At 32.1% G+C, this 25,688-nt stretch overlaps 4 protein-coding genes across 4 annotated transcripts in view; 2 read left to right on the plus strand and 2 right to left on the minus strand.

The window, feature by feature from the left end:
* LOC129786050 (putative fatty acyl-CoA reductase CG5065) overlaps positions 1–25,688 on the minus strand; it is an 824,046-nt gene that overhangs the window by 723,283 nt on the left and 75,075 nt on the right. The gene's annotated exons all lie outside the window — the stretch shown is intronic.
* Positions 654–1,473, plus strand: LOC129788639 (uncharacterized). Its single transcript, XM_055824902.1, has 2 exons — positions 654–666; positions 821–1,473. Exons 1-2 carry the CDS (start codon positions 654–656, stop codon positions 1,471–1,473), a joined length of 666 nt encoding a protein of 221 aa, XP_055680877.1.
* Positions 2,530–23,770, minus strand: LOC129786092 (GATA-binding factor A-like). The gene is made up of 6 exons (XM_055820905.1): positions 23,392–23,770; positions 7,929–8,265; positions 5,534–5,706; positions 4,815–4,956; positions 4,638–4,736; positions 2,530–4,464 (listed from the first exon to the last, which is right to left on the minus strand). The coding sequence occupies exons 2-6, from the start codon at positions 8,245–8,247 to the stop codon at positions 3,902–3,904; spliced, it is 1,296 nt and encodes a 431-aa protein (XP_055676880.1). The 5' UTR covers positions 8,248–8,265; positions 23,392–23,770; the 3' UTR covers positions 2,530–3,901.
* Positions 11,706–13,478, plus strand: LOC129788713 (protein Peter pan-like). Its single transcript, XM_055825036.1, has 3 exons — positions 11,706–11,794; positions 13,120–13,156; positions 13,218–13,478. Exons 1-3 carry the CDS (start codon positions 11,706–11,708, stop codon positions 13,464–13,466), a joined length of 375 nt encoding a protein of 124 aa, XP_055681011.1. The 3' UTR covers positions 13,467–13,478.

The following is a 25,688-nucleotide window of genomic DNA, read 5'->3' on the forward strand; positions in this document are numbered from 1 at the left end:
AGCATTATAGTGTCTTCACCTGTGATGGATGTTCATGTTTTTTTAAACGAAGTGTTCGAAAAAGTGCCTTATATGCCTGTATAGGTAATAGAAACTTTTCTATTGAAGAATAATGGAATATTATAGTAATTGCTAGAAGGGGGATGAAAATTTGTTAACTTTGATAAAAAATATTATCAAGAATTTTTTTATTTTTGAAAATCAGTAAAGAAAATTTACCGATAATAATCAAAATTTTATTTGTACGGGAAACATTAAAACATAATTTAATCACAATTTTTAAAAAATAATATTTTTTCTATTAATTTATACGCCTGATGATAAGAAAACTTGATTATCGAAACGCGCATCGTATTGGAATTAAATTTAATGAAAGGTGAAAGGGTCATTATACCGCTCACTTCCTTCAAAGAAAAGAAAAAAATCAACAGTGATGATCAAGAAAATTTAAAAGAAAAAATGAAAAAGTGAAGTGAAATGGGAAATTCAATTTTACAATTGCACGTTCTTCAAAAATCACATAAATGCATTTCGCACATTCACAGCTGTGTGCATTTTCCTCTTTTCCAGCTGGAAAAGGAAATTGTGTTATTGATAAAGCACGTCGCAATTGGTGTCCCTACTGCAGGCTCCAGAGATGTTTTTCTGCTGGAATGAACGTTGCGGGTTTGCCTAAATTAACTTAAATTTATCTAAATGCCTTACACTCCATCTAAATAACACAGATTAATAGTAACGAATTTCTTTCGTACGCCCCCACACTCATTTACCACCCCCTGACGTAACCACCCACCTCCCGTCTGCCCTATACCAATAATAGCTGTTCAAGAGGAACGAGGACCGAGAAGACCAAAGAAATTAACTGGAAATCTACCGAGTGAGAAGAGGCGCAACACCACAAAAATAAATCACCAGCAATTACCGCCCTTCCCATCATCACCGCTTGAGCAACAAATAACCCTCCACTACCAAATCATGGTACAGATACTGATTGCGTGCATCAAACAGGCACGTTGCAATGAGGATTTTCGGCATCTGGACAGCCACCTCCAAAGCTCCATTCTACAGGTTGTGTGGCCAGAGTGTTTCATCCTGCGGGCATCACATTGGTCAATTGACATTCGATCCATCATTGAGAGTTGCCACGATCTCAAAGTTGCCGTTGATAGTTTCAACGTGAAAGCTGACCTCGTTGAGCTAAATCTGCTGGAAACCCTCATTCTCTGCCGCAGGGAATTCAGCACAAACAACGAGGAAACATTGCAACTGGAGCTTATATCCGACAGAGCTCTATTGGCCCTCGGTCGATACACCATACAGAAGGAGGGTCAGTGGCAGCGATTTGGCAAATTGATCATCTGCCTTCGAGGACTGGCATTCTACACAAATGGCCTCAAGAGTATCTTTAGGCACATCATTGGGGATATAATCGAAGAGGGACGGAGCTTACAGAGAGCCGAAACAGTTGCGTGAAATTCTTTTTCTTCATATCAGTTTTATTTCTTTTCTGAATTACTATATTCACGTTCTATATTGTGTACTAGTAGTAGACTTTTTTTTTCTTCATTAATTTATACACAATAACAATCTAATATATAATAATAAAATAATCCTATTAGATACTTAGCTTATTACATAAATTAATTTACCATTTTGATACAATATTTAACTTTTTGTACTTCTTATTCTAAAATGTTTTATGATTATTTTTTTTTATAAAGTAAAATTACATTTTTCATGAATAATTTTGCTATATGGATTGTAACTTTATTTTTTTTAATCTTGGACAAATACATAATATGCAACGTCTTTAATACATTATACAGTACATACATTTTATGTTGTTTCATACTAAAATACATACAGTCAGTGTCCACTTGCTAAAGATACGGATTCATTCCAAATTTTTTTTTTAAATTTAATTATGCTATGGAAGCAACAAGACAGTGTGGGTGCGTTTTTTAGCAAGTTTATTTGTTTTTTCTTTAATAAATGCAAATTCTTTTAGCTGAGGCTTCTTCTTAGCTTTAAGGAAAACTGGGGCTAAGAGTCAGTCAAAATTTCAAGAAAAAATAACTTTTTCTAATGAAAATACGAATGAAAATTATCCAAAAATATTTTGAAAAATAACATTATTCAAAATGTTGCTGGAAGCATGAAAAATTCGGATTTTTCATCCTCCTTTTGCATGACCAGTTGTTACAAAGACTCTCCAAAGTTTTACATCTTATTTCTTACTCTCTCTCTGTTTTTTATAATTTTTAAAATTGTTTACCCCAGATATGCTCATTATAGCTTATTTAGTCGTTTGACGAGATTGCACTATTTATGTCAAGACTTCAAGTGCATAAAAGATGCATAAAATTCCCACAAACATGTTGAATGGATGCGGTAGAAGGACGAGCTTTTATATTTTTAAACTTATTACGTTATTCTTCATAATATTGATTATTCAGTCAGTATCGCCACTGTTTTATGAATATTTTTTAAGTGATTTAAACGTGTTTTAAGAAGAAGAAAAGAAAATAATTAAGTGCCTATTTCCAAAAACTTTTCTATGTTTTATTTGAATTTCCACAGAATACAATAAAGCTAATAAAGTCAAATTAATCATTTTAGCCAATAAGAATTTTGATTCTCTGCTGATGGAAAATTCCGTATTCATGAAATTATTCATACATTGCCTCTAGATTAGATTCTATTCATTCCAACACACCTACGCATTTTTCGTAGAATTTTCTCTGTTGTCTAGTATTGTGTGACTTTTGCATTTCGAGGGTTGAACCGAATTATATTTCAGTGTTAAATGTTTTTGTTAATTAAGAAGGGAGGAAGATATACTGTCAATAAATACGAACAAAATCGCTGCTCTAGTCTCACTGGAAGGCTCGTGTACTGAATTCATTGCTATCATAGCTATATACCTATGTATACATAATACGAGAATCACTTGAAATTTCAGCCCAATTTAGGGTTCTCAGGCTCAAGATACCGTCGAGACGTTATACCGAAATTCACAGCTTATTGCAGGAGAAATTAATTTCGAGATAATTAAATCAATATATAAAGTTTATATGAATATTGCATAAACATGAATTTTTTATTCACCTCATTTAGTAGAAGGATGTTTTGGTTTTTCTGACTCAATTTCTTTTGGATTTGTTGAATTGTTTCAACGCTTTTTGTTTGAATTTATTGGAGTCTTGAATTTTTTCATAAAAAAATAGAGCTTAAGGAGAAGCAGAAAATGCTAGAGGAAGATGAAAAGCCGATAAGGTATCTCAGGTTTTCATTAATTTTCATAAGCTTTAGTCTTATATAAAAGACATAAAAAAACGCTTAAACTAATTTTAGTTTAAAGAAAAATTTACATTTTACCCAGTGGCGACTGATATCTTTGTAATTCAGACACTATTCGTTACAAAATGCCTACCAACGGGATGAGGATGAAAATGTAAGGCGATAAATTTCCCTTGGGACTCACTCTATTCATCACAATAAATGCTGTTTTGTTAAATATAAAGTTGCCTCCATTCGAAGAATGAGTGTGTGTGGTGAAATAAAATAAATAATAGCACCATCGGTATGAAAAATGATGGTGAAACATTATTTAAATATTAATTTTAGTGGTTTTTTTTAAGGGGGTGTATGTGTGCACTGGTGCTATCGCGTTCCGCAACATCTCTGCAGTGCATTTGCATCCGTGCAGAGAAAGTTTGCACTGCACATACTACATATTTTCTTATAACACTTGCACTATCATTTACACTTTTTAACATAATATTCTCTTGCAAGGCGATATTCCCTCAGCCCGGGTGCTTAGTTTGCATGTGGTGCGCCCAACAGTTTGCCTTTGCACATGCCCTAGAGATCTCACGGTGAAACCCATGCGGGGGTTGCATTATGATGATGCCATCAGCTTAGCTGCCTGAATCACATTGTGCTGATGATGGTAGCCGGCCAATTCGGTGGCCCCGTGACTGGGGGGCGCATTAGCTAGATGCGCCCCAAAACTACCGCCAAAGTAGCCACTTTGGATGCAGTTATTCATGTAGTCATAATTCGTGGGTGACGTCTCAGTCTTAACGGCCCCAAAGGATCCGGGCAGATTGTTGTGGAGGTACCCCGTGTGCGGTGAGTGCACATTGGGCGTTGACTGGGCATGGTGGGTTGTGAGATCGTATTTGGCAGCTGTGACTATTGGGGAGCTGGTGGGATTTGCAACCGCATGGGTGCTCTGATGCGACGTCGGCGTCATGCTTGTCGCGAGGTTGTACGACTGCGGATGATGCAGCGGTGAGTGGTGATGCGGAAGAGCTCCTCGTGATGCAGATGATATTAAATGCGTCTTATTCGTACTGTGAGACTGCAGGGATTTTGTTGTTGTATTGGAATTTCGATCAGTCGAATGAGATAGGGTGGTGGTGTTATTGGAGATACCTCCTCCCACAGGTGGTTTTATATCTAAAATAAAGAAAATAAAACAAAAAATTATTCTCAATTCAAACATTCACTTGCTAAAGACATGTAATTGTATCAAACGACCCACAAGACCCCTTAAATGACGCACAATTAGGACATGTTACGTGAAAATGCCGGAAAATTGAGCAAATCGTAAGACAAAGAAAAATCCTTACCATCATGAGATTCGTCTTTTCCACCCAAATTCACACCACTCGATGATGTGTTCTTTTTCGGCTTCCGTTTGCGCGTTTGGATGCCATCTTTTCTCATTGCTAGAAATATTATATGAAAAAAATTCTCATTACTTTGTGTCACAAAGGACATTGCCAGGATGGATAAGAAGCAATTACCTAGTGGACGGTTGACTCCGTGTAGCTTGTAATAGAGACCACATGCATTGCAAACGGGCTCCCCGTCGTTATTCCGTCGCCACAGGGTGGTTGTTCTTGTGCCACAATTCGTGCAGCACAGCCCGAGTCGGCGGGTAGCTGTCTGCGATAGCAACAGTGGGAAAAGAGCAATAATTATGAGAACAGTATGATCACAGACACAACATTATGTATTTCACATTAGGGGAAAATGGGGTAATGTAGTAGTGTTTGATACCTATCTTTCTCGCGAAAAATTAATTTTAAAAGAGGAAACTTTTTTTTGATAATTCAACGAATGTGCGTTCTTTGGTAAGAGAAAGAAACAAATTGGGGTCAGGAGTTCATTATCTTTAAGTAGTTAACTTTTTAAACGATAAAATTATGATCAAATTGCTTTCTTTAATTTTTTTTTTCATTTTCTTATTAAAAAAATGATGAAAATATATTTTCTATTAAAGCAAAACCCAAATGGAACAAAGTGGCTTGAAAGAACATAAAAAACTGAGCATTAGGAGCAGGAAGGACACAGAAATTTATATTTAATGTACAAGTTGACCCACTACATCGCAAATTTCTCCTACTAATTTTAATTTCCGTATATTTATATAATGTGAGAGAAAGAGGCAAAAGATTTCATTGAGAGAAATGCTTAAATATGTGTAATGTGTATACATATGTGAGTTATTATATATACCTACCAGTCTCTTATTCGGCTTGATGAGTGGTCGATTCATTCCATTCATCTTGTGATAAAGGCCACAGGCATTGCAAAGATAGTGACCGGTTCCATCTCTCCGCCATAATGGTGTGGATATTGCTCCGCAATTTACACATTCACGACCCTCGCCAAATTGGTAATCAAGTGCGCTGTCTGCAAAAGGACCAAACAAAAAACAATCAACATTGTAACTTTCTGAAATAAATGTATGAATTTAATTCATGAGACCAAGAAGAACGTAATTTAGAACCTGATTTTGTCAGAACAATTGTTTAGTGAGAATGATTGATACGGAAAAACTTCTTTGAGCCTCATTTTAAAATATCTTTACACGGAAAGAAAAATTTGTTAAAATGTTGTTAAATGTTGTTACTGCTGCTGCTTTGCTTCCATGTAAATTTCAACAAAATGTAGTTGAAATGAGGTTCTCACTAAAAAGTTGTTAAAATTTGGTCAAATGTAGATATCGTTTGTTGTTAAAAATTGCATTTATCTACAAATGTTGGTTCGGATAACCAAATTTTATCTCCTTTTATCCTCTCTGTATTTCAACGTACATTTGGGTTTCATGAATAAATTTGTGTTATTTTGGTAAACTTTTATGTAATTTCTCACCGGTAAAATATTTTTGCAAAAAGACTTAATGATTTTTTCTTCAAGAAATGAAATTTAAAAAAAATAATTGGACAATTTTTCTCAAACAAAATATAAATTATTGAAAAAAAAGCCAAATTAAAAGTTAAAAAAGTCTCTTTATAAGCTTTTTTGCTATTTTTATGGCGCTGCCGATGTGAAAGATCATGAATATGGCAGAAATTATTCTCTTATTAAAATTATCAAATTGATATAATTTTTCAGAAAAGTAATTTTTTTTAAATTATAATTCTAATTTTTTTAAAATATGTATTAAAATAATATTTATTAAGGATAATCGCTAAATTCTTTGGTTTTTCAGAAAAAGTAATAAATTAGTGACAGATTTAAACTAAATAAGACGATACGCAATTCGTCTGAATTTTCTTTTGTAGAATAGATCTTGGATTTACTAACACACACTCGATAAATTCTAGGGGAGACGGAGCAAAAAGTCAGTGAAAAATTTTCAATTGCCAATTTCTCCCTGCTGATAAGAATTTATACAACTTGACTGTTTTTGTCCCGGTCGTCTCCTTTACACAATTTTGTGGGTAGTTTTGGGAACAATTTCATGGAAATTATCCACTTAAAAAATGAGAATATTTGCTTTCAAAAATCGGTATTCAGCGTAAAATACAATTTTATAACAACTTTTGACGTGCGGCGTAGTTAACGCTGTTTTCAGAAGATTAGCGCGCTGATTCTCTTTTTCTTAGCAACTTATAACAACTTTTCAGCAAAATGTAGTTAAAATGAGATAAATTCGTGAATTTATACACATTTGTGGTTAAAAATGACCAAAAGTTATCAACAATGATATAGTTTTAGAAATTTAACTACATTTGACCAAATTTTACAAACTTTTGTGCAAATTTCTAACAAATTTTTCTTTCCGTGTATAAGTTAAAGCCACTCTTACATTTAATTTTGATTTTATTGTTTTTGGTTTGTCTTACACATGAGATCTATTCATGTCCCTTTAGCCAAAATAGCTATGTATATCTGTTACATAAGACTTTACAATTAACTTCATTTAATAAAATTGATTTAAATGATTTTAATGAAATTTTAATATTTTACCATTAACGATCAGATTTTTGATTAGAATCAGAGTATCCAATGATTAAAATAAATCTAATGTTATTCTAAAGCATCCCTTCTAGTTTATATCTCTTGCAAACTGATTAACTTTAGATATTTAGTTAGTATTCTACGCACAAGATATCCTTAAAAACCTTGAAATCTGAGATCAAATTATTGGAATTTCAAAAATTTCTTGGGCCTAGCGTAGGACCCATTCCAAAGATTTTTTTTTGAAATTTTCACAAAATCTTACTTCAGCACTGTCTAGAAAAGTCTACTCTCGACCAAAATTCTTGAAATTCCACCTTAAAAGTTCTAAAACTCTTCTTTTAACTGAATCTATTCGACTTTTCTGATTTCAGAATATTTTTTTACGTTGATTATGTTTATGTTAAAAATAAATAAGTCTACAATGTATTGAAAAACAAATAAAATAATAATCCTGTTAAAAAGTTTAAAAAGGAAATTTTATTTCATCAGTTCTTTCAGTACTATGAGTATCTTTTTATAACACTCGATACGAAAGCATAAATATACATATAGCTGTGTATTATTAGTATAGATATAGAGAGTGAATAAGAAGTTAAAATGGCGATCTAAATGTACATAAATATATGCATAAAGTACATTGGAAAAGAAATAGGTGCTGCACTCACCATACGGCGATGTACTTTGGAATCTGGTGGGATCGTATGCTCTCCAAGAGCTCATCATCATGGCGTTCTGTGCATAAAATTGCGGAGGCAATTGCGAGTGGGTGGAGGCAAATCCATCGGCTGGCCATCCGTTTTGCGTGGCACCGGCAAAAGGGCTCCCATGGGGAGCATACTGTGAAGGTGGTATAGCCCGACTTGAGGGAACATACACCGGAGCTGTTGTTGATCCATTGGCCGATTGATGAAATGACACCGCACTGTGACCTCCACTGGCTGCCATCGAAGGCATCTCGGGGTAAGCTGCCGTCGAATGGAACATGAGTTGTTTGAGGAATTCCTAAAACAAATGAGGAAGAATCTCGGTTATTCAGTGGCACATGATGGAATCAATGAAAGTGTGTAGAGATTGAGACATTCTTCACCACGCATTAGGTGACAGATGTCTGTGGCTAAAGGATGTAAATTGATACTATTTTTGGACGTGGTGGGTAACAATAAATTACCCTCTATAATTTGTTAGCACCTCATATATTACACCCTGTTACAAATAAAATGACTACATTAATTAATTATTTTTTCTTTGGAATTCTTTACAGCAGTAAGCAAAAAAACTACATTGAATTTGATGGCAGATCAAATTTCAGAATTAACATATTGATGGTATTAGTGTCGAATTTTTTTTGGAAATGAAGAAAAATTAAAGAAAATAATAACTTCTGCGGTAGGTATCCATATTTGGTGTTTGATTTTTGGTCAATTTCACCGCCAATGCAAAAAAAAACTGCGTGACTCCATTAATTCCGTTGAGTATAGAATTTACCTACATGTAATAAATCAAAAGTAGATAAATACTACATAATTAAATTTACTTAAATCGGAACAGGTTGATAAAAAAAAAAACTTTATTTTCAGTGCTACTTTTATTCGATGAAAGCTGAATATGTAATCGCACATGGATAAGAGTTTTAATTTAGAAGGATTTTATATTACTAGTACGTATTAAAATAATTATCTTTTATGTGTTCTATTTAAGATTATTCGTTCATTTTATTATTTTTTTTTTCGTCAGTGCTGTGATAATTAACAGCAAATAGTAGTAAATAAGTCTTTACCTTTGCATGTTGTGGTGGCAAAAAAAGAAGTAGCTACAGCTCGTAAATTAATACAAAATGCAGTTGCGGTGTGTTAATAATTATTTCTCAGTGAGATAAAACACACAGTCATTTTGCAATGAAATCTAATCCCAGTTAGATTTACTTCTCTTAACAACTGAATTACACTCATCAAATGGAGTAATAAATTAACACCATGGGCAATATTAAAAAAGAATAAGTTTGTTTATTTATCAACAATCATATTCTTGCATCTATTGAATAGCTTAATTCGAGAGACTCGTTTCGCTCGTGCGTGTTTAAACTGCCAAAGATATAAAAACGTAAATTCCTAATTGATGATTGTGCACATGTTAAATCAACGTTGCGTAAAATGTGCGATACCTTATATCTTTACAATTTTCATGTCCGACAACTTTACGCGGGTATTAGAATCACCGCCATTGCATATATAATTGTGCTTTTTTTCCTTCCTGTTTAACACATTTGGCTTATTATTTGTCACTGAAAAGGTCTATTTGAAGACAATGGTTTGAAATTTATAGTGGCAATCACATGGTTTGTTTTTTATTACAGTCTCTCTTTCTCTCTCTGTGGAGTTTGTGACCAAAATGAGGGTCGATTCGAGGAAAAAAAAACACAAGTCCTCATAGAAACAAAATGTCTATTTTTTTTATACATAAATTTGAGTCTTTAAACGAATTGTGCCTTATGGTGGTTGAAAAATTGTATAGTCTTTGGCGAACTCCCGGAAATTCGCGATAACATTATCTTTTAGTTGTTATGGATCAATGTCAGTAGTTAGTTTCTCATTCTCACTTCAACTACCTACTTTTATTTTAACAAGATATATGTATGTATATACACTGGTGCTCCACTGTGAGAGTTTCCCAATTTTTTCAAGATTTGGGCTTTTCCAAGTAAGACGCCGAACATGGGAAAATTTTCATAAGCTGATAGGTTGATTACTAGTCTCATTAATCAGCGTCTCAAGAAATCCTTTTCGTCTTAATATACTGACTTGAAATGAAAATTGCGGTGTTCTTACTACGAAGCATTATCTGTTGGAGATAAGACCTATTTCATCTTACTGTCGACTCCAGACATGATTTTATCTAAAAGCTTTTCTATTTTCGATATTTAAATCTCTTGATGCAATTTTATCAAATTTAATGTAACTGCATGTGCTTACCTAATCCTAAAAATATAAGAATAATCTCTAACATCGATGTTAATATTTAATTTCAAAAAAATATATATAAGAAATAATTTAAGAAATAATTTAAGAAATAATTTAAGAAAATTAAGTAGATGAGAATAGCTCAATTTGGACATTCTTTGAACCCATATTTGATCTTTGTTCTTATACTTGTTTTACTTTCTTTACTTTGCGTGTGTAAGGTGTGTAAACATAATAATAGAAAAAAGTTTTTATTTTCTTGAAAATTATATTAGATTGGTTAAACGAAGAACAGATTCAGTTAAAAGAAATGTTTTGTTACTTCTTTCACGAAATTTTAAGAATTTTGATTTAGAACTAACTTTTCTAGAATATTTTTAAGACAGATTTCGCGAAGATTACAAGAATTTTCTGAGTAAGCGTATTTGGGTTAATCGGGTTAATCGTACTTACTCAAAACGGTTAGCACCCTAAGATATTTTTTACATTAGGTTTTTCAATTTCTTTTCTCTCTTTCAAACTATTAAAGGTCTGAATTAGGCCGTCTTCCCCTACAGTTTAATCTTTCTTCAGTAACATCGGTCAGGCACTGAATCAATGGAATCAACATTTATTATAATATATGGCATATATTGATATAAAAAATTCAATAAATGGAAATCCAAAATGTCAAATTCAAACATATTGGTAAAGATGATATTTTCCAAGGCTTCAAAAAAGTGTTATCTGACAAAATATAAAACAAAAAATTATCGCATATCGAAACGATAATTTCGCAAAATCTTATGGAGTGGCAAAAGAAGCAGCAACATTTTGAAGACTCAATCTATAGGAGAGAAAAGTTTGCTTTATATGTGACATATCATGTTACGAATTTCACTAAAGTAGGAGATTCGCAAAGATGCGTATTAAAATACAAAAAAAAAGTCTTTTAGGCATTAACATTGAAATAGTCACTCAAACTGGAATCATCACTTTGTGTCTGCAATAAAAATTCAAATGGTGAAAAAAAGTTATTTAGAAAACAATCATATAAATAATTCATGAATACTTAAGAGTGAATAAAAATCTCAGTATTTATATATGTTGGAGAAAAAAAAAGTCTTAAAAGCTTTCCGAACCAATTAAAATGAAATCGCCTTTACTGTACCCTAATGCATGGGGTCAAAGTCGGAACGATCATCAACACCATCATCACATTATGAATATGTCTGTAGTTATTTTGTTCCGAAAAAAGAGCCCAAAAAGCGACATCTCCAACAAACATTGCGACTTTCTGTCCCAACAGCCGGGCTCAACTTTTCCTCTCCCTCTCACACGTAAAGACCATTCTCTTAATATGGGGAAGTGAAAAAGGTTTGAGAACATCAATCTGTTCTCATCAACGTGTTTATGGCCAAGAATGACAAATTTTTGAGAAAGAATGTTGAAAATCAAACGCTTTGCATTGAAATGTGCCGACGGGTCTCAATCATGATGTAATTTATGGGACCTGCGGTCTCCCAGCCAATAAGTGACTACATCGAAACGCGCTTCGGCAGTCTTTTTTTGAAGTCACCCGTCTTTCTACGCCAGTAAAATTAAGGTGTATATATGTAGGTATATACGATATATGTATGTATTAATGTATCTGGCCCACCACACATACTGGCTATTTATAACATGCGAATAATAAATGTATATACAATACTATTTTGCATAATAGTATGCAAATTTTGCCACGCAAATGTGTCAGGTGGGATATTCTCTGCTGTGTAATTATTAAATTAATAACTGCATTTTCAATTGAACATTTTTCTCTTAATTTTTTTCTTAATGTAAATCGATTTCAAGGCGTTGTAATGTCAAAGAGTAAAATTTTAAAAGAAAAATCAACATTAAGTGTAATGGCATAAGGAAAGAAAACTTAGAAATATTTATTGAACAGGGTCATGAGAAATGTCGTGGAATTCTTGCTAATTTCAGTAGAGATTTTTATTAATAAATTGAATTAATAATTAAATTCTTTAAACTAAAATCCGTGAGGGCATTTATTGTCAAAAATAAGCATAATCTATTAGACTAGTCCTCCTATAAAGGGGCGAATAGATCCTGTCCATAAATAATTAAGAGGCACACTTAACCCTTTCGCGTCTGCTTCAAACATAGAAACATTCGATCATTTTTTCATAATTTTTATTTTATGGCTGTTCTTTTTGAGGACAGAACGTTTTTAGCTGTGATTCTTTCTTCAAAGAAACACAGCTTCTGCGTACACTCTAAAATGCAGTCGTCAGATCGGGCTCAAACTTGAGATGAGCACGAATTAGGGTCCCTACATTCCTAAAAACGTATACCTATGCCAAAAATTTTTCTTGGCTCATCTACTTTCATTCAACGCATTTGTAAAAAAAAACAATTTAATTTATTAACATTCGAAAACATTAATGATTCACGTTTAGGTATACGTATGACCCAAAGAACACGAAAGGGTTTAAAAGATTTTCCGAAGACAGGAAAGGAGTTTATTCAGGCTAGTATGAAAGATGATCCTCTATCGCAGAACAATTTTAACCCATCTCATCTTGTAGGGGAACATAAAAAATAGAAGAATCGCGAGAGAAACTCCCCAATATCCACTGGGATCACATAGAAAAGTGCAGTGAAAGTACAGTCCGGGAAAACATAACCTCAATTTTGGAACACCATTGAAATGAATAGGAAGACCTTTTTTGTGTTCGACCAGCGTGGCATCGGGACCTCTTGAGCTTCTTTATAACCTTCCCAACCTTTCCTGCCTACCCGGATGAAGTTTTGAATGATTTTTGCTTCACTTCTGTCTTTCCGGACTTCCCGTTGTTGAGTTTTTTTCTCTTGGAGTGCTTTCCCTTGGAACTGTAATCAACAGTTTTGTGTAAAGTAACAAAGCTTCCCGAGGGCCTACTTTAACGTTCAAGGTGAGTTTCCGGGAAGCTTCCCGCAAGGCCCCAGAATTCAATTTCTCTCTCATTTTTGTAGATTCATCCTTATGGATGTAATTTCAGCCCAAAGGAGGCCAAACATGATGATGATGATGATTACAAAGCCTACGAATCAGCTCCCCTTGTGGTGCTCAACAGCTTTTCCGGCCAAGGGAAGCATCTGAAGCTTATGGCACAGATGCTGCAGAATATGTTTCTCACAATTAACGTGTCCATGAAGAAGATGCTGAATATTTCAAAGAGGAAGTTAGAGTGGAATCAGATCGAGATCTTCTTTCCCCCGTAGATTCAAAACGTCCACTCAAGTCCAGGAAACGCCCTGCTGTTGAACCCATATCCAAGAGAAAGCATTCCAAGAAGAGAATAAAAACTCAACAACGGGAAGTCCGGAAAGACAGAAGTGAAGCAAAAATCATTCAAAACTTCATCCGGGTAGGCAGGAAAGGTTGGGAAGGTTATAAAGAAGCTCAAGAGGTCCCGATGCCACGCTGGTCGAACACAAAAAAGGTCTTCCTATTCATTTCAATGGTGTTCCAAAATTGAGGTTATGTTTTCCCGGACTGTACTTTCACTGCACTTTTCTATGTGATCCCAGTGGATATTGGGGAGTTTCTCTCGCGATTCTTCTATTTTTTATGTTCCCCTACAAGATGAGATGGGTTAAAATTGTTCTGCGATAGAGGATCATCTTTCATACTAGCCTGAATAAACTCCTTTCTAATTTTTTTTTGCTCAACGATGAAAGGGAAATTTTGAAAAAATTTGATTTATGGATCAATACCATCAGTCCAGTTTTCACAGTTTTCTTATCAACACAGGTGAGTTAAAAATTAATTTTCAAGGAAATTATTTTGTTAGATTAAAACCTTAAATTTAAAGAAAGTTCATTTGCTCAAAGTACTTTTTGGCAAGTGAAAATTTCGCGAGCTTTGTACTGAAATGCATTTTTTATGCTTCTTTAACATATTAATCTGACTGAGAGGCAATTTTTACCAAAAGTTTGAAGGACCCCTTTAATAAATTTAATTCTTTTAATGCAAATATTATTTTTTTTATAATTTCACCTAGTTTTTGGATCTATAGAGCTTAGAAATGATTAAGAGTGTAAAAAATCTATCACACTTTTTACAACATCTTAAGCGCAAATAATTTTAGAATTACTTATGTAATAAACAAAATATCATAGACAAAAAAACGAAATTGTGAAAGCTTTAGAACATTTTTCTAAAAATAAAATTATTTTGATTGTTGAATTCTAACACAAGACATTGTTTAGAGAAAAATAAGTAATAATCTATACTCATAAAAAACGCAGTTATGTGTCTTTCATATCACTGGAATTCATAGTATAGATGAACTTTTCGATTGAACGTGATGACGATAATTCTGAATTTAACACTCGACGGACTTTAAGTGAAAGAGTAGAGAAAGATGTTGTAAATGAAAGCAGAGCGGAGGTGTGCAAGATTAATTGATTTCCGTCAAGCTTACACCATTGTGTGTGGGCAACTCATAACTTTAAAAATTTATCCCAGGTCGGCGTTAATGCAGGAAAATATATTGCGAACTCACTCAGCAATATTTGAGGGCACAATAATATCATTTCCACTTCAACTACAAAACCTTGTTGTCCTACACATAAAATTGCAATAGTTTTGAGTTCTAAGAATGCATGAAAATATATACAAAGATCATTATTGAATTTAAATAAAAAGAAATGTTAGCACAAGAAGAGGAACTTTCTGAGAATAAAAAAAATGTTAAGGAGGGAGGAGAGGTTCTTAAGGGTATTCCCTTGCTGAACCCGATTACCAGTAACTCAATTGAGCTGGTGTATGTTACTGTCGGTGAATATTCAATATAAAACAGATTCTTTCCATTAACTTTTATCTCGAAGGCGCCAGCGAAGAGGAGAATTCTCTGCACCACAAATATGCGGTGCGCCTCCAACCAATCGTCTAGAAAGATTCTTATATGAAATGGTCGGCTCTTTTCTTTTATATACTCAAATAAAAGCACATGCATATATATGTGGAGGATTATACATACATAAGGCGCAATGATTTCTTTCAATTTGATTTATTTGCAGGAATTCTCTTTGATCTACCTTTTGCTTGGGAGAAATCACCGATTCTTATTTTTGCATATACATAAATATCGCGAAAGATTGCATGAGAGAAAAAAAGAGTTTTTAATGGATGAGGTTTTAGGGATGGAGATAAAAATGCTTTTTATTCCATTCACCCGCTATAATAATGAAAAAATGTGGGTATTATATTTCCTTTCTTATTCTGACGTATAGATTTTTTATGTTGCTATAGGCTTCCGGTGTTCGTCAGAGGAAAATTCCCGCTCACCCAAGGAAAAGCAGCAATTTATGCCAAAGCTTTCGAGCCCAATTGTGGCTCTTCTTCAGTGGCTGAAAGGACACATTTATTTCAATACATTGAACATAAGTTTTTTACATAATTACATAATTTTACTCAAACAATTTTCAGAACATAAATCTATAATCATAAGAACATGATCATGAGAACATAATCATATTACAAACGTTTGTACAAACGTACAAACAAAGAGTGAAAAAGAAAATTTGAAAATTGAAAAAGGAAAAAGCTGCGGAAAATCCTAATGAGTGTTAGAACATCGAGAGTGGAGGACAATCCCCAAGAAAATAACAAGCAAAAGTGAGTGGGAGGGAGTTGTCTGAAAGATTTATGTTCTGAAAATTGTTTGAGTAAAATTATGTAATTATGTAAAAAACTTATGTTCAATGTATTGAAATAAATGTGTCCTTTCAGCCACTGAAGAAGAGCCACAATTGGGCTCGAAAGCTTTGGCATAAATTGCTGCTTTTCCTTGGGTGAGCGGGAATTTTCCTCTGACGAACACCGGAAGCCTATAGCTACTTATTTATATTTTGCACATAAATATAACTATGTGCATAATATTTGCAAACTATTGCATAGGATGACCCTAATCTGATTGTATTACTTTTTTTTCAAAAATAAAGTTTTCAATACGAAGGATGGATTCAATTTTTTATGCATAAAAATGTTTCGTTTTTGAAAGGTTCTGAAAATAAGCAACACTTTTTAGGTTAACTTAGATCATGCATTCTTACAAAAGTTTAGAACTATTTCTCACGCAAAAAAAGGATTTAGGTACCTATACAACTTTTTTATAAGAAAATATTTTTGACTGATTTATGATCACAAGGTTTTCAAATTTGAACTCAAAAAGTAAATTCGATTTTTTGCTCGATAAACATGTCTCTACTGAGATTTCGCGTATACGTACACGAATTTGTCTATATTAATGCCCACAAATATGTCGATTTTACTTGAAATCCCTTCTTATTTCCCCCAAGAGACATATTAATTCAATTGAATTTGAAAAAATCTTACTTTTTCTTAAATTCTAAAATAAACTAATCCTTTAATTTAATTTTTCTCTTACTATCTTAAATGATGAAAAGGATGGAGCTTCGGAAGTAGAATTTTCTTCTTTCTAAAGTTGCTCACGAAAGGATTGCATGTTGTTAAATGCCACTTTAGGAATGTAGGAAAAATTAATGAATTTTTACTAATTGTAAAATTTAATTAATTTTCCTTCTCTTTTTCCATTTACTAAAGAGATTAAAAAAAAATAAGAAGCGGCAACATCAAATGGACACACTCCCACACTTGAGATACGATTAAAGCAATAATGTAATCATTTGGGTAGTGATCGATTTTTTAAAGTCAAGAAAACTATGTTTCTCCCGTTTCACCAGGCACGCAAGCACCTTTACAAAACATCTTATTGTTTTCGTTTCTTTTATTAGCACGAAAAAGATGTCTTTCTTTCTCTCCTTCAAGTTCAGCTTTGTGGGTATTTATTAAAGGAACATAATATAATACAGTTGGGTTGAATCGCATTTTAATATAATACCTTATATCTACATATATGTTTAATATATAAGGATCGGCTGAAACACTTTAGACAGGATGTATGAATTTTTAATCACATATTAAGCTTTTACTCTATCAAAATGGCAATCTCCGTTTTAATACCAATGATCAATCATTCAAACACAATATTAATTTCAGAAGAAAATGGACATTGAATAAATTGAACTGAGGCAGTATTTCGTGCAATTTATTATGCCATTAGGCATCAAAGAATAAAACAAAAGCTTCTTATTTACTATGTATAGTCCTATATAACTTATATTTTATGTGACACTTTAATGTAGTTAAAATTGATTTATTATGAGGAAATGGAGGTATTTCTTGAATCAATAAAATTTCTATTAAAAGAATACTTCTATGGATAAATTTAAAAGAACATTTATGTGGAAAATAACACCTTTATGAAATATTACTTTTCCTAATTTTTATAAAAAAATATTTCTCGCAAAAAACTAGAAAAAAATAAATGAAAGAAGTATTTGAATAAATAGGAGCATTTTTATGTCTCTAAAATGCATCTCTTCTACAAACCTATAAATACTATTTACTGCCCTTCAGTCGCCAGCGCTCTATGGGAGTTTTTTCCTAATTTATCAATGCTTATCAGTATATAATTTTCGGTGGCCATTAACACCTCATTATATGAATTATTTATCGCTTTTTTGCTTTGTTTTCTTTAAAAGATTATACCTGCTTATAAACTACTAGTGTTACGGGAATATTATTTCGGTGTACTCAATTGACATATCTTGTGTGTTAAAGATTTTGAATGAGATTAACATCAGCAGGTAGCAAGATAAAAAAAAAGCATCTCAAGTTTCATTTCAGAGTTTCTTTTTGACGAACTGATCTGTTTATAGTTTCCGTCACATCATACAGAGACATATAAAAAATATATATCAACATATACCAATTTTCATATTATTCTTTTATGCTTTTTTTCGTGCTGGTTTTTGGGCGCTGTGTCTCTTTTTTAAGTAGGAAAAAAATACAACTCAAGTGCTATGCTTTAATCCACCCATTAGACTGTATATATTCTATTTTGTCGGTTTCATAATTAATTACTCTGTGAGTTCCCCCGCCTAATTCAAAATTTCAAAGCTAGCTCAGTGGTATTTTCTTTAGGGAAAAGATAAAAATGAAACATTTCTAAAAAAAAATTCATTACATGAAACATTAAGAAATTTAATTTGCAAATTCAAAATTAAATTTTTGAATTAAATTTAACGAATTAATTATAATTCTCACAAATAAAAATTCCTCTATTCCCTCCGCCCATGAGCAATATAAACTAATTTTTCCCAACTTTGATTGGCATGTGTGTCATAAAAAAATGAAGAAAGCTTAGAAAAAAATTATGTAATTGATTTTAGTTTGAGAGTTAACCTGCTTTTATGTATGCATATTAATATATTTACATTTATGTATATAAGGTGCATAAAAGTCATAAAAGTAAATATAAGCAGAAAGGTAAATTTGATAATGTCACGCAAAATATTGTATGTTGGTATATAAATGTTTGGTTTCGTGTTTATTTAAATACACACGTTTACAGAAATGGAATAAATAAATCTTCATAGTTATAGCAACACCAAAAAAAAGTTTAGAAATCATCATCTGTAATAGAAAAATATAAATACAGCATAAACCGTAGAAATATTTCTCCGATTAATATGTTTAGTACATGGCCCATGCCCTCATATAGAGGAGGTTCCACAACAAAGTCACTCACCCTCTATGTAATACTCATCACTTAATTTTCTTCCATTTTTTTCCTAACTCAACCAAAAATAATAGCTAGATGCCATGTGCTGAAACCATTATACTTCTCGCCTAGAATTTATTTTCCTATATAGTAATCCTGGCATCTCTTTCTTATATTTTTTTATTTCATTCGACCACTCTATTGTTACACTTCTCCAAATATGTTGGGACTGTTCGACTTCAAAGAAATTAATTTTGACGCTAGACAATTTGTGGAAGTCTATAAATTACATCATAATTGGGAAAGTGTCAACCATAGTGAGGAGGTCCTTCTGGTGAAATGCCCAACCCAGTCCTACATAAAAATCATACGTGGCTATCGGAACATATGATCAACATAAATGAAAATAAGGATATTGATAAAAAAAGTTATATTTTCACTTCCCAAATTGCATAAATAAATTGAATAAGATCATGTTAAAATTCGATTAAATATAGCTGCGATGTAGTAAATAAAAAATATTAATGGTGGAAAATTAGTTGGTATTTTTCTCAATTTAAATTGGTCAAAAAATTATTTGTTAGTGAATTGTTAAAAGAAAATTTTCAAATAGAAAGAAAAAGATATTAATTTAAACAAATCAGTAAAGCGAAAAATTAATTTGACAATGCTGTATACTATATCAATATACCAATGCTGTATTATACTATGTAGGCAAATTAAGTACAAACATAGATATATGGTAGGTACTAACAAAATACAATGTCCTTCCTTCCTCAAAGTGAAACATCTAAATTGAATCAAGCACGTATGCATAATAAATACCAAATCGGATAAATTGTGAGTGGAGAAAAGAGAGAACAAGCAAAGTAATAAAAGAAACTGAGAGAATGTTCCCTCTTGGGGATTGCCGAAGGAAAAGGTGGCTTCTACCGAAAGTGTTTTGGCGCCGGACTCATGAGCCTAATGTCGCCGAGTCGATATGTAGCTACACCAGAGCGCAGGATGATGGTTAGAGAGTAGACTCCAATTCGAATCCTCGCCTTTGTATATTCTTGCACCATTGAGAGGGAGAGAAGACTAAAGCAAGTCGTTCAATCACCAGAAAAAAAGCATTCAATAAAAAAAGAGTAAAGGATCACCACCGAAGCAATCAAGATGGTTTGTGCGGTCACTCAGTGGATTTTAAAGTTGTTGCTTTGTGGCTAGTGTCGGTGTCGTGGAACCACTTGCGGACTAATGGGTGTATGATGTCACACATGTTTATGTTCTGCTTTGATGCCTCTACCGCCGAAGCGTGATTGTCGTATCAATTATTCCGCGGAGAAGAACCTCCAATCAATTTTTGCCACCTTCGAATTGAAACGTCCAAAAGAAGCAAATGGACCGCAAAAAGAATTCGGCTGAGACAAATTTTTATTGAATTTGTGTGTTTCTTCCTCAATTAATTTATTCACATTTCACTTCAAAGTACTCCTCCACTAATGTATGTACTACTAAAAACGTATATTTATCCATATAAATAAAATACCTACATAATGTACAGGAAAATCTGAATATCAAAGAAATGTGTAACTGAAAAGAATTTATAGAAATTAACTATCTCTTTAAATCTCTTAAATTTGAATTATAGAATGAGGGCTTATGCTAAAAATTAATACCCATTACATACTCACATTATTTGACGTTGAATTACTTTTCAAAAGGCATCTAAAGAGTTTCTTTTTTATTTTATGAAATTATTATTATTATATAAATGTAAAATAAATCTAATTTTATAAATTCACTTTCATTGAAAAATCTATAAGAACTATCCTGTGAAAGTGAGTTTCTTTCTTAAGTGCTTCTTTAAAAACTTTAAACATTCCGGTAAAAATGAAATGTGGTGAAGCACTTCAGATAATATGGGTGGATGATAATGGTGATGCTTGAGCCTGCAATATTTTTTTCCCTTATCTTGACAAAATATGTATTAGGCGAAGACGGGGCTACTTATTACACTGCGAAAAAAATCACACAGCGATAATTTTGAAATCACTAACCATCAATCTCTTTAATTTGCTCACTTACTCATTGATCTCATCGAACATCCTGAATTTAAAACAGCTTCTTAAAGTTTTGATTGAGTTTTTTTATATTGAGATTTTTCAAAAGCTTTTATATTTAATTTTTTTTCTGTCAGATTAGTAAACTTAAATTAAATCTAATATGTAATACAGGTTTTGATTATTCAATTAACCTAAAAAAATTATTTTTAAGTAAAATGTAAACTTAACTCCAGAACAGAGGACTTTTTCCATAATCGAGGCTAAAAGTTACATTTTTATTAGTAAAATTTTGCTGTTAGAAAAGTTAAAAAATTGTTAGTAGTGTGTGAAGAAAAGTCGTATTAACTTTTAGCCCCAAGGGTGTGACAACAGTCCCCATTATGGAATAATTAGTAACTGGACACATCATTTTTGAAAATATGCCAAGAAAGTATTTTCCATTGAAAGAAGAAAGCAAGATATAAAGCAAATTTATAGAGCGAAATATTTCCCATAAAATAATTAAGACAAATGGAGTTTAGTTATCGATATGTGGAAAAAATCATCATTCGAGGAACAATTAGGAAAAGGTTGGTCGAACAGAGTATCAAAATCAAAAAAAAAATCACCAAAGAATCTGCTGGGAAAAGCTAACAAAAATTTGCCTTTTATTGCGAAGCAATTTTATGCGTTTTTTGGAAAATCTTTGCCGGCGTTTCTAGGCGATTAATTTATTTGATCCTCTAAAAAATTCTTCGTGTCCCAATATTGTCTCGAGTACAGAATTTTTCCACACGTGTGACTAAACTCCTTTTCTTGACACTTGTTCTGAAACTTCTGTCAATAAGGGTTCTTAAAGTAAGTGCGTTCAATATTCAAGTAGTTATTCGTCTTCTCATCATCAGGTAAAGTGAATTTCCATTAGAAATTCTATGTTTAATAATGTCGTTGGTAGAGCTTTTACATTTAGAAAATTTTTGCTTGGTTTAAAAATCTCTTAGGAGGCATGAAACAAGCACCCAGATATATAACAAAGTGCTTTTAATTTTTCTTGTATTTTCTTCGCTTTTAAGTCATACATCTTATCATTCTTACTTCACAGAAATCTTTGTGGAAAGTAAAGAGATCCTTAGTTAAAAAATAATAATATAATAAAAATAAAAATCGTCATTTTAACTAAAATCAAAAGAGTTATATTATAGATCATAATTATTATAATCGATTATTGATTTCATTTATATAAAGAAAAACAAACAATGCATTTTCTAGTAACGAATTTATGATCCTTTTTGTTTTATCCTACACATTTACATTCCCGTAGGGTGTTTTAAAAGCAAGAATCTTTAAAGATCAAGATAAAGACAGTCAAATTAGGAGATTAACACTTGAGTTTAAACCTTTTCGTATACAAAGCATCAAAAGCGAAAAATTGGATGATGTGAGGGAACACCTATTAGGAATTTATTGTTGAAATAAAAGCTTGGGACTGTGTTTTGTGTTGAGGCTTTGGGTCCTGATTGAGTAATAATGACCACCATTTCGTGAACAAGATGCGGAAACGCTTGACATACGATCACATCGTCTATGTAAAGTGGAAAAAGGTTTTAAACATAAGATGATTCTTTACTCAATGAACCAGTTCAGAGATTCTTCTGTCTTTAGCCGCTTCACACATTTGTGCCGCCGCGCTAATATATTTGGTTTGCATACATTAACATTTTTTCACATTAAAGAGAAAATATCGATCAAATGATATTACTTTGCAATTCTAATGATTTCACAATTTTCTCATTTCCAAAAAAAATATCACTTTGTGAAATGAATCAAGAGAGACACAGAAAGTAAGATAATCACTATTCCTGATTTTTAAGGAAAAAAAAGAAAGAAAGAAAAAAAGTAAAGTGGAATCAAATGAACAGAACATCAATACCAATTACAACTGACTTGAAAGGATTTTCTTGCTTTCTGCGCCACGATATATACCTTCTACCGCTCGGAAACCAATTTTATCCACCATAACCATTTGCATATTATTGCGACTGCATAACTCCGCTTAAATCGATTCCATTTCAAGTGAAGGGAGTAACGCATTTATTATTAGACATTATGCTTCCAAAGGAATTTAATATATATACTTACATACATATATTTATGTATACTTAATGCTAAATTTAATTTAGCAAATAAAATATGTTTTAAATATGTTTTATAAATTATTACCTTCATAAATTGTAGTTAAAAATGATTTGAGCCCTAAATTTTCTCTTATTTGTATTTTTTCTTTGAATATTGCCTTAAGAAAAACTTCTCGGATAAAAATTAATTCGGCACGTTTCTTTAATTAATTCAAATTACACATATTTCCATCAGTATAGAATTTAAAGATGAGTTTTTTTCATGTCTGTTAGAAAAATGAGTATATAGGAAAAAAATATTTGAACACATAGTATGTAGGTATATAATAAATCGACACGAAAACTTGTAAATAAAATTTAAATAAAAACACAATATCAAACTATTTCTTACCTTTTAAATGATTAATCAAAATTTACATAATTTTATGAAACACCTTCTAAAAAAAATTCAAAATGATGTCTAATACATATCACTAAAAATATTTAAGAATCAAATTTTATTTCACAATATTCACATATGTATATTAAAAATCACTATTTATTGTTCTTAATTAATAAAATATCAATGATTCAATAGTCAGAACTTAGTGAAAGTCTTTACACTGCACAGTATTGTTTATAAATAGTATTAATTGTAAATAAAATTAATCATTTGTATTGCACAGGGTGGTACAATCAAAAATCAATTTTTAATCAATGTATTTGTCAAAGCACAACGACAGCGCTCGAAAGTAGCGTCTGCACTCACTTAGCAACTCTTTCAAACTAATCTCCACCACAGCCAACCAACTTCGAGTTCCCAAGTTGACTGAAAAATGTAGCGCTTGTCCAATAAACCGGTAACTCAGGCAACAACAAAGCGGAATAAGTGGGAGGCGGGATTTGAGAAAGACAACGCCCTAATCAGAAAATTGTACATACATACTACATACATGTAGGTAGTACGCTTTGGTATCTTTTACTTAACTACCTATATTAGATATTTAGGTACCTACTTATATATATTATTGTGATTTAAGTGAAATATATTTTCTCATTAACCAATAAGTGACATTCATTAAATTACAATTCATTTAAAAATTTGATTTATTTTCAATTAAAAATCAGTTTTTTTTCATAATAATTCAATCTCAATTACCTTGTTCATATATATTTTAATTATAGGTATATTATATACAATAGTTCTTTATGAATTTTCTTCTTCTTCAAGACTTCCATCGGCTACCATCAAAGAATTTAAAAAGGATTTCTCTGAGATCATCAAGTAAATGAACAACGTTCATAAAACATTTCCCTTTATCAATGAAATTAGGCCTAATATTACGAAGACATCACACCAATAAGATATTCCCTATATAAACACGTGACCCTCAATGGTGACCAATAAATATTCGAAACGATGGCGCCTCGTCTCGTAGTTTCATTAGAATTAAACCGAAATTCCTGGAATTCTTTAAACTCCCTGTACCACCAAAAAGGTCACAGATAAAATCTCTTTCACTAGATATATAGATTGGTTTCCCTATGGGAGTACTACGAATGACTCATTCGGATTTTTTTTACCATGGAATTCTCAATGAAATGAAGTGAAATATTTATTAGCTCAAGTTTTATTGCCCTCCACAGACCTTTTTTTCTGTAACCTATAAACATATACCTACTTATATGGTGCTCACAGGAGCACCAAAAAGGACGAAGGAGCGATGATTTCATTCCTGTGAGAATTTTTTTTTCTTCTCAAGTACCTATACTATGTTTTTGAGAGTTTAAAGGAAAAACCAAAATACAAAATTTAATAATATATTCATTTTAGAAATTAGGTATACTTGTTAGAATTGTGTGGGTTAACATAAAATATTAGAATAGACTACCTTTTATATACAAACTGTAGTGTGTTTTAATAGATATATCGTTTTGTGAAAATGTTCAAATTAATCGAGATTATTGTAGATCAAAGATGCCGCTTTTAACTTTTTAGCAAATTAGTGCTTTAACTGTGGTCCATTCAAATTATAGAAAAACCTGAGATGTAGTGGGCTGCAAAGTGGCACAAGGAAGGCAAGATCAAAAACCGCATGATCAAATATCCCGCGTATGATAAAAAGGCTTATAAGTTACGTGTTAAGACTGTAGTTTTCCTGATTAGTTAGAATTTTCTCCTAAAATAGAAAATATAGGGAAATTTTATGGAATTGATAGGATTTTCGTTGGATTACAGTGTTGTTCTGTAGTGTTAGTTTCTTAAGTATAAGAATATTTAGACTTTTCTGCGTTGCCTGAGACGGAAAAAATTTATTAGGCAATAGTTTGGTATTTAGTGTTCCTTATAAATCGAAAAGATCCGTACTCAGAATCTTGGAAAATTGCAACATCGAGTAAAACTGAAAAAAAATCTTGTTGTTGTGCAGAGGACCACTGTACGCACACTCAAGAAAATTTCTTTTATTTTCACCCACTCAAAAATTTTAGTATATTTTAGATTGCATTATTTTTTTAAAAGTTACGTATTTTTTTTTAATTCATTTAATTTGTTAAAGAATAATAAAATGACACTAATTCTTCTCCTTTCTTACGGTTCTGACTTTTTCAAGCTATAATGTCTTTCTCGTGCTCATTTGCACCGAATTCAGGGGTAAATGTAGAATTTTATCGCTGACCACCAATTTTTAGCACAAAACCACGAAAAGA

The sequence above is a fragment of the Lutzomyia longipalpis genome, chromosome 1 (genome assembly GCF_024334085.1).
Source record: "Lutzomyia longipalpis isolate SR_M1_2022 chromosome 1, ASM2433408v1".
Classification (NCBI taxonomy): domain Eukaryota; kingdom Metazoa; phylum Arthropoda; class Insecta; order Diptera; family Psychodidae; genus Lutzomyia; species Lutzomyia longipalpis.